The following is a 10,334-nucleotide window of genomic DNA, read 5'->3' on the forward strand; positions in this document are numbered from 1 at the left end:
AAACGCGCCGGTAATAAAATATCCAAATCAGGACATCCCCACACACAGATTTCGGATACGAGACACAGTAATGGATTAACAAAAGAAATACGTTCGTTATGTGCGTCTGTGGTGTGCGAGCTTATCTGTCTTGTTGTCTTTCAGGGTATCGTCCCCCACGCGGCTCCAAGCTCCGGCACACACCACGAGGCCCCTCGCTCCAAGCCTCCCGCCGCTCACGAGGTCCGCGCACCAAGCTCCAAAGCACCGAGCATCACGAGGTCCGTGCATCAAGCTCCAAAGCACCGAGCACCACTCCAAGCACCAGCACTGCTCCAAGCACCAGCACTGCTCCAAGCACCAGCACCGCTCCCAGCACCACGAGGTCCCACAGCAGGAAAAGCACCGCGCATCCAACGCAGGCTAGCAGCTCCAAGCGAGGTCAAAAAGCAAGCGAACTCCACTCGGGCTATGACTCAACTCGGGCTGCGCAAGACGAAGAAGAGTGCCTAATAGCGAGCTGCACAAAACAAGAGCACGAATCGCAAGAGACTGTCAGAGCAAAAGCGAATGACGTCCAAAACCCAAGAGAGCAACTCAACTACTCATATCTCTCTCTCTCTCTCTCTCTCTCTCTCTCTCTCTCTCTCTCTCTCTCTCTCTCTCTGTGTCTCTTTCTCTTTCTCTTTCTCTTTCTCTTTCTCTTTCTCTTTCTCTCTCTCTTTCTCTTTCTCTCATTCATTTTCTCTCATTCATTTTCTCTCATTCATTTTCTCTCATTCATTTTCTCTCATTCATTTTCTCTCATTCATTTTCTCTCATTCATTTTCTCTCATTCATTTTCTCTCATTCATTTTCTCTCATTCATTTTCTCTCATTCATTTTCTCTCATTCATTTTCTCTCATTCATTTTCTCTCATTCATTTTCTCTCATTCATTTTCTCATTCATTCTCTCATTCATTCTCATTCATTCTCTCATTCACTCTCTCATTCACTCTCTCATTCACTCTCTCATTCACTCTCTCATTCACTCTCTCATTCACTCTCTCATTCTCTCTCTCATTCTCTCTCTCATTCTCTCTCTCATTCTCTCTCTCATTCTCTCTCTCCAGACCAACTCGAACAACTCTCGTCTCTCTCGTCTCTCTCGTCTCTCTCTCGCTCGTCTCTCTCGTCTCTCTCTCTCGAACCAACTAACTCTCTCTGGAAAATGGCGTTCAGCGCTCGCTAATATCTCCTGGCCGGTGACGTCAGCCTTGGTGCACTACCAACCAATCAGTGTCTTCCACCGACTTGTTGGCTCGAGGTTCACGCCTACTGCGCCACCCCAACTCTCGTCCCCTGTTCCGTGGTCATAGCACGTGGCACTCGAGGTGGATAGGCCTGTTGGAGGTGTAAATGGCGGCGGCCATGCGGCGGTGTCCTGGCCTGGTTTCTTTGCCTGTCCGTCTCCCAAGTCACTGTCAGGGAAGGGAATTTAATGTTGCAATAAGGAGATCCTAACTAAGTGTCTAAGTGGTTGTGGTGCCAAAAGGGACAAAGGTTTGGCTGACCAGGTGAGACACACAGGTGCGCTACTCTTTAATCCCTACTCTACTTATCACTCGAACCTCCTGGTAGGTTCACAAGTATACATCTTACCCGACAAAACGCCTACAAATGAAACTTATTACAAGTCAGATTCCTTACTGCGACAGACGAATATCTACCTACACAGATCTATCTGGCTCTACATATCACTACCCCACCCGACATAACAGTATATATATCCTTAATCTTCCTGACACTTTATTTAACAGATTAAAGGCATACGCGGATGTTAATTTCTTTCTTAATAACTATTTTAAGTGTAAGTGCATGTAGAATTAGCAAGAATTTGATTATATTAAATTGTATTTTCCTGTTTATCAAATGTGACCTTTAATGTAAATTCATTGGGTATTTCCACAAGAACATGGAGTCGTGCTGTGTGCTGCGAGGCTCGGAACAGCCCATCATGCCTGGATGTGGAAAGAACGCCGCAGAGCTGGGAGGATCTGCTGGAGTCTTACAGATCAAGCTGGAAGCTGGAAGATGAGGCTCGGTTGGTCTTTGTGAAGAAGAAAGAGAGCTGATGTATGGTACGTGTGAATTGCCTTAAACGTAGTGGAATAGATATACGAGGGCCGTACCGAAAGTCCTGAGCATACTTATTACAAAGTACAACAAATATATATTTAAGAAAACTGATATTTTCAATGGTAACTGGACATACCACACATTACTTTTCTGCAAAATGTCCAGAACAATCCATGCATTTCTGCCAGTGCTGCACGAGCGTAAAAATCCCACTGCTTAGAAATTCCATCACTTTGCAACCAGCTATGCATTGCTATCTGGACCGCCTCGACATTTTCATAGTGCTGACCTCTCATGTTCTTTCAAAGTCCCAAACAGATGGAAGTCTGAAGGGGCCAAGTCAGAACTGTATGGGGGAAGAGAGAGGAGGTGGAAGAGCACATCCCAGCCATACTTTGAGATATCCTCCAATGTCAGACATGCCGTGTTAGGTCTGGCGTTGTCATGATCAAAGATGACAGCCATTTGTCGTTGAGTGCTTTTCCCAAAGCGCACATTTCAGTTTCTTGAGCATTTGAACGTAGCGAGCCGCCAGGGATGGGTGGATATATGGTTTGCCCAGGATTTGTATTTTCTTTACTAAACGAAGATAAAACTCCAGGTAGGGACAAATTTAATGTGGAGCGTTGTTCCATCCACTTCCAAGGACTGCACCAGATTATAATTGTGGAACTGGAATATAGGCAAATAGGCAAACCCTGGTGTTGGGCTAGCGGCTAGGGTGCCGGCTTAGGATCCTAGGATCCTGGGTTCGAATCCCGGTCGATCGCTGAATTAACGCCAGGGGGGTTGACTCAGCCTGTCATCCTTCCGAGGTCGGCTAATTGAGTACCAGTTCACTGGTAATTCCCTGTTTGTCGTTAAAGGCGGCAAAAATGGTTGGCGTCAGGAAGGGCATCCGGCCGTAAAACATCGCTTCAAAAAGGGGACCAAAAAAACAACAACAACCACGGTTCCCGAAAAAGGCCAACCCCCGCTTTGCGGGGGAAAATGGCCTCTAAAGGTGGTTATTTTTTATTTTTTTAACTGGAATACATTTGAACACAATAGATCAACATGGAGTGAAAAGGCGACACAGTTGGTTATAACGTGCCATGGCCTGCAATCGGGCCATTCATTTTACCTGGAAGGGACCCGCACCATGGACACCACACTCACCAAATGTCGAAGATTGATTTTTCAGGCTTGGCATGCCAAAGGCTGAGAAAATAGTCTTAACTAGGGAGAACTTGTACATATCGATTTGATGTCATCTTCCTAACTACTAGTCTATAGGCTTATGTAAGATTTTCCAGGTTTCTCATTTTTTGGGGTAGATTCTTGGCACTCATGTCTAGACACATCTAGAAACTTCACTGATTAAGAAAAAAAAAAAGGGTGCCAGTTTTCCATTAACATTTAGGGCCTCCATTTTGAATTTCAAAATGGCCGCCACCGAAACTCAATTTCTTAAAAATATATTTGCCAATTAACTGTACTATTCATTCAAATGTCATAAAATATTTATTCCATTTTATCTAAACTCATTTATACTATATAGGGGTCAACAATTCATTGAAAACAAAATGAGAGCACGAGAAATACTCTAAATTAGCAAAAATCAAAGATGGCCACCAAATTTCAGACTTTGTCACGTAAAATGCCATAACTTTTGAACCAATGGACATAGGAAGATGTTGTTGGTGTCTAACCATATGTTTTGGCATATGAGGATTCCAATAATAACATATTTATGATTCGAACACCCTTCACCAATCCTCCAAAACATTTAATAGAAATAATGTAGAACATGTAATTCAATATAAATTTATTTGGGCGGTCATAGAACTTGAAGATGGATAATTTTGTTAAAAGGTACAACATGTATGAATCAGGAGTGTCAACGTTACGGATTAAATGTTCCTGAAAATGGCCCTAAATGGCCCTAAAATTAATGGCCCTAAATGTTAATGGAAAAACTGGCACCCATTTTTTCTTAATCAGTGATGTTTCTAGATGTGTTTGAACATGAATGCCAAGAATCGACCCAAAATTTTGCTTTTTTTACATCAGCCCACAGACTATACAGGCGTGTTGGCTTACTTCCCATGATTAACAAAGTCATGAATCTATCGTCGTAATTGACATCAACTCTTCCCTTTTCTCCAACGGCCCCATCTCAGATCACCACTTTGGATTCAGGTCCGTTCATTCAACCCTGGACGTGCTGCTTCTGCTTTCCCGACAGAGTGATTTTGATACGGTCTGTCATCTTGCATTTCTCTCCAAACTCTGTGCCTATGGCATCCAAAGCCAACTCCACACATGGCTTCATGACTTGGTCGACTCTCGTAGCCAACGTGTGGCATTGAACGGAATCTTTTCACCTTCTCTCCCTGTCAAGTCTGGAGTGCCCCACGACAGTGTTCTGGGCCCAATCCTATTCCTGATCTTCATCAATGATCTCTCTGACTCTCTGGAAAAATCCTCTTTATCTATTTGCTGATGACTCCACCCTCTGCCATGACATCTCTCATCTCTCAGACAGGTAGACAGGCTGCAGCCTCTTCCGGCTATTCAGACCTTGACAAAATCACAAGGTGGTGAAACATTTGGAATATGTCTTTCAATCCTGACAAACGTCATGCTCTCACCTATCTCTCTCCATAAGGACCGTCTGGCAAACCCTCCAATCTACTTTCTTAACAATCCTCTTGAGGAAGTTCAAGTCATTTAAAATCCTGGGTCTCGCACTCAGCCATGATCTTTCTTGGGCAAATCACATTTCAAAGTTGGCCTCTAAAGCCAGCCTCCGACTGGGCAGCGTCAGTTGTACAAAGTTCTTCCTTGGCACACCTGAACTCCTATCCACCTACAAGGCCTTCATCCACAGCTTGATGGAGTACTGCTCTCCCCTTTGGAATGGCGCCCCCATCTCACATCTGGCACTTCTTGATGCTGTGGAAACCGAGGCCTTCAGAATTATTGAAATCGTCCATGAAGAAGCTGAATCTCTCGTGCTATCACTTTCCCATCGTAGACAGGTCAGCAGCCTCTTTGTCTTTTACTGCCTCCCTTTTTGTCTTGCACTCTGCCATTTCTTTTCTTTGTCCTCTGACCCCATCCCACACAAGTTTCTGCAGAGCGCACACAGTTGACCAGTAACCCCCCTTCCGGTGAAATTTCCAAAATCCAGGCTCGCTGTTCACCTCCAATTATTTATTCATATTTTCCCAACTGTAGACCCAACTTCCACATTTGCAACTATCGGGGATGCCTCTTTGCGGTGGTTGTTCCCCCCTACCCCCGCCCCCACCCAAATTCCAACATATGTCGGGAGCCAAATCTTCCCCATTCTTCCGTGTTGCCCAGATTTGTCAGGCCAGCACGGTCACAGTCAGAATACTGATCGGTCATGGACCGACCCATTCGCTCTTCTCTCTGTCTGTCTGTCTCCCTCTCCCTCTCCCTTTCTCCCTCTCTCTCCCTTTCTCCCTCTCTCTCCCTCTCTCTCCCTCTTGCCCTCTCTCCCTCTCGCTCTCTCTCCCTCTCTCTCTTCTCCCCTCTCTCTTCTCCCCTCTCTCTCTCTTCTCTCTCTTCTCTCTCTCTTCTCCCTCTCTTTCTTCTCCCCTCTCTCTTCTCCCCTCTCTCTTCTCCCTCTCTCTCTCTTTTCTCTCTCTCTCTTCTCCCTCTCTTTCTTCTCCCCTCTCTCTTCTCCCCTCTCTCTTCTCCCCTCTCTTCCCCCCTCTCTCTTCTCCCTCTCTCTCTTCGCCCCCTCTCTCTTCTCCCTCTCTCTCTTTGCCCCCTCTCTCTTCTCCCTCTCTCTCTTCTCCCTCTCTCTCTTCTCCCTCTCTCTCTTCTCCCTCTCTCTCTTCTCCCTCTCTCTCTTCTCCCTCTCTCTCTTCTCCCTCTCTCTCTTCTCCCCCTCTCTCTTTGCCCTCTCTTCTCCCTCTCTCTCTTCTCCCTCTCTCTTCTCCCCTCTCTCTTCTCCATCTCTCTTCTCCCTCTCTCTCTTCTCCCCTCTCTCTTCTCCCTCTCTCTCTTCTCCCTCTCTCTCTTCTCCCTCTCTCTCTTCTCCCTCTCTCTCTTCTCCCTCTCTCTCTTCTCCCTCTCTCTTCTCCCCTCTCTCTTCTCCCTCTGTCTTCTCCCTTCTCTCTTCTCCCTCTCTCTCTTCTCCCTCTCTCTCTTCTCCCTCTCTCTCTTCTCCCTCTCTCTCTTCTCCCTCTCTCTCTTCTCCCCTCTCTCTTCTACCTCTCTCTCTTCTCCCTCTCCCTCTTCTCCCTCTCCCTCTTCTCCCCTCTCTCTTCTCCCTCTCTCTCTTCTCCCCTCTCTCTTCTCCCCTCTCTCTTCTCCCCTCTCTCTTCTCCCTCTCTCTCTTCTCCCCTCTCTCTTCTCGCTCTCTCTCTTCTCCCTCTCTCTTCTCCCCTCTCTCTTCTCGCTCTCTCTCTTCTCCCTCTCTCTTCTCCCCTCTCTCTTCTCGCTCTCTCTCTTCTCCCTCTCTTTCTTCTCCCCTCTCTCTCTTCTCCCTCTCTTTCTTCTCCCCTCTCTCTTCCCCCTTCTCTCTTCTCTCTCTCTCTTCTCCACTCTCTCTTCTCCCCTCTCTCTTCTCCCCTCTCTCTAACTCTGTCATGGCCCTGACTTTGTGAAGGCAGGGTACGTCATCCTGGATGTGGGGGATCTCGGGGTCGCTCCTGGGAGATCGATCAGTTGTCTCTGTGCTGCAGGCTTGTTGAAGAGAACTGTCCGGGGCTATACAACAACAACAACAACAACAACAACAACTTCCACATTTTCCCAAACCCACCTCTTTCCAAATTTCCAGTTTTTCCTTTCTGAGAGTTTGCTTCTCTATCCCTCTCGTCCACTCCCCCTGTGCATCCTCCCCTCGCCCTGATTCTTCCCCACACCCCTTATTTATTGATGTCTCCCTCTATTTTGTCCCTCATCCCTGCTGTTGTTGTGGTTTCCGCCCTCTCTTTCTCCTGTCCCTTTTATTCGTATTCACATCGTTAACCAATGTAACCTCCTGTGTGTGAATGATTAATCTTATTATAGAAAGACCGGAGGAGCCATTCAAGAAGTTTCCATGCACCAGGTGCGCTCGAAGTTTCGCCACCGAGGCTGCCCTGCACTGCACATGGAGAGGCACCGTCCGGTGTTCAGCAATAAAAAGTACAAATGCACCGATTGTCCGTACAGTGCGGACGACAAAAGAACATTCGTACAACACACTCGGATACACACCGGGGAGAAGCCATTCACCTGCAGCGTTTGCGCTGAAGAATTCACTCGGTCTTCGCACTGTCGGCAGCACATGCGGATCTACAACGAGGATCACCCATACTTGTGCACCATATGTTCCAAGGCCTTCAACCGGCTGTCGACTCTTCGACAGCACGCCCGGATCCACACCGGGGAGCGACCGTACACCTGCACGGTGTGCGCAAAGACCTTCATCGCGTTGTCACGTTGTCAGCAGCACATGAAGATTCACACCGATGCAGAGTAGAGCGTTCTTCATCAGCAATGCTTTACGCTGAATAAGCATGTGTGTTTTAGGCACAAGTTTGGCAAACAAATTGAGGAGAAGATGGAGGCACGCTAAGGTCGGTTGAGAGTAGAATGGAGAAGAGGAAGGGATGGAGGGGCACAAGACAATCGGTCATTTTGTTACCTCCGCCACCAAATGTGGATGGAGGTTATGTTTTCACCCCTTTAAGGTGCAGTCACACTATAACGTATAGCAGTAACTTATGCCGACATATGTGAATTTTCACCAACACGCTGGTGTACGTTGACATAAGTTAGGGGTAGGTTTGGTATAAGTTGTATACGTTAAAAGCACGCTGGTATAAGCTGGCATATGTTGTTGTACGCAGAGGCCGAAATAAATTTTTGTGCATGCACAAAAATTTTGGGCGTATGCCGACGTCCTCTTCATAGGTTAGGCATACGTTAGGCATACGCTAGACATACGCTAGACATACGTTAAATACGTTAGAGGTAGGTTACTCAAACGTCGAGATACGTCGAGATACATTGGCATGAAGGTGTACCGTACAGCTAACTTATTGATAACCTATGAGTAACTTACTTCTAACCTATATCTAACCTATATCTGACGTATCTGCAACGTCTGTCTGACGATGGAGTAACTTATTGAACGTGTTTCTACCGTACAACTCGCGTATTATTGGCGTTTTGCCAGCGTTTTGCGGTCACTGTATATATGGGGGCCTGTGAGTAGCTCACCATCACTTCTCCACCCGTCATCAGAGAAGATGGAGGATCCTGAGAGGCTTCGACAAGAATACCAACTAGTCGTTTTCCAACATCAGTATGACATCATCGAATTGGCACTTCACCAGATCCGTGCCAATAGGATGAGGAGGAGAAGAGGTCAACTATTGCAGGGCTCAGGACGGTGTCGGATGACGGTTTTCAGGAATCCGAACTTTGCCATGATCCACTCCTCCCTCTCAGTGAGCTCAGGAGCACCATCCCCACTCTTCTTCTTGTCAAGGCGTGTGTGGTTGTCTCTGAGTGACTTAAACCATCCCCTGAGGAGTTCTGAAGTCTTGCCCATCCACTGTGCCTGGTCCTCCCATATCTTGCCCTTCTTGTCAGTCCTCCTGTAGTCCGTCATCTTCATGTTCCAGACGACAGGATTGTCTTGGAGGAACTCAAGCATGAGCTCTTCATCTTGCACTGACAGGGAGCAAGCAGTCTTCTTGGCCCTCCTCTTCTTCTTGGTCTTGTCATCAGACTGGCGGGAGGAGGTGGAGGCAACTGATGCAGCATCTGAGTCAACAGAAGAGGCACGGGAGGCACGGGAACCATCACGGGAATGAGGAGATGGAGAGCGTGGTGACTGCGAGCAGCCGGCTTGGGGCACAGCAGGGAGATCATGAGCAGGTGGATCGGCGGCTTTGGACGATGATGGTGAGGATGATGGTGTAGATGTGTTCTTCTTGCCTCTACCTCAGCCCCTGGCAGACGTCTCGGTTGCTGTCTTCTTCGTTTTCTTAGGTGCCATGTTGATGTTGATAGCTCGCGGTACTGTAGAGATCGGCGCCGTATTTATGCAGAACGTCACGTGATCGTCGGCAACACGCCGAGCGCGTTGCGCATAAGTTTCTCATAAGTTACTCATACGTTGGGCATAAGTCGAGAACGCTGAACATACGCTGGCCATACGCTGTGATACGCTGTCATAAGTTATATATAAGTTAGTGATAGGTTACTAATAGGTTAGACATACGCTATGTATACGTTCAATACGTTATGCATACGCCCAATTTATTCATGCTGTAGAATTTTCGATGCTTTTTTGGGCGTATGCCGACGTGTTGACATTATTTTATGATTTTTCATACGCTAGATATAAGTTTCTCTAAAACGTCATAGTGTGGCTGCACCTTTATGTCCGTTTGTGAACAAGATATCTCAAAAAGTTGTGGACGGATTCGGGTGAAAGTTGACAGAGATGTAGAGGATGTGACAAGGACGAAATGATTACATTTTGGTGAAGATCCGGATTCGGATTCGGCTACTAGAATTTTAAAGTGATTCTTCACCATTGGGAGATGGGGCCAAAAACGATACACAGCAGGATATATCAAAAAGTTAGACGGATTGGACGAAACTTGTTGGAGAGGTTGTGTGTGTGTGAAAAGGACTAATCGTTTCAATTTTGGCTAAGGTCCGAATCCAGATCCGGCATATCGGTGGATACAAAACGTAAACTGATCACCAGGCGGAGGTATGCTGTCTACCGAGTACCGTTCTAGCTGGTTTTTTTAACTACCTTAATGGATTATCATGAACGTTTTAAAAAAAAAATTTTTTTTTCATTTTTACATTGGTTTCATTTACCCAATCACGGTGCTTGTTTTGTTGGTGGTGTTTTTGATTCTCTGTGTGCTCATTTGTATGAATTCGTTGTGAATATTTTGATTATGGAAAGTGAAGAAGAGCAAGTTAGTGTTGTATTTAATTATTTTGCTTGTTTAATAAATAAAAAAATTACATTTCAGCTTGACTGCCTTTTTATAATGATGATGATGATGATGGTTCATGTGAGGCCTTGTTTTATATTACATGGCTAACAGATAACCTGGTTCCACCGGACTGTTGTAAAGGAATTGGTTCCCAATGGAGTGGTGAATATTTATGGAGTTTGCGAGGAATGCACTTTAACAGTATAATCTACCATATAAAGCACAAAAATATCTGTTTGTGTGTTTGTCTGTTTCTC

The 10,334-nt window shown here is 46.2% G+C and overlaps 1 protein-coding gene across 5 annotated transcripts in view; it reads left to right on the forward strand.

Moving 5' to 3' along the window:
• LOC144888181 (uncharacterized) overlaps positions 1-10,107 on the forward strand; it is a 20,945-nt gene extending 10,838 nt beyond the window's left edge. For 2 of the 5 annotated variants that reach the window (XR_013621914.1, XR_013621915.1), the window contains 2 exons: positions 145-2,100; positions 7,133-10,107. Coding sequence is in view for 2 of the 5 variants with exons in the window: in XM_078770492.1 (XP_078626618.1) it covers positions 145-260; positions 1,932-2,094 (279 nt within the window). In the remaining 3 variants the exon portion in view is untranslated. The remainder of the gene's footprint in view (positions 1-144; positions 2,101-7,132) is intronic. The other 3 variants (XR_013621913.1, XM_078770492.1, XM_078770493.1) reach the window with 3 other exon arrangements.
• The last annotated feature ends 227 nt before the right edge of the window (positions 10,108-10,334 follow it).

The sequence above is a fragment of the Myxine glutinosa genome, chromosome 1 (assembly GCF_964187855.1).
Source record: "Myxine glutinosa chromosome 1, kmMyxGlut1.1, whole genome shotgun sequence".
NCBI lineage: Eukaryota > Metazoa > Chordata > Myxini > Myxiniformes > Myxinidae > Myxine > Myxine glutinosa.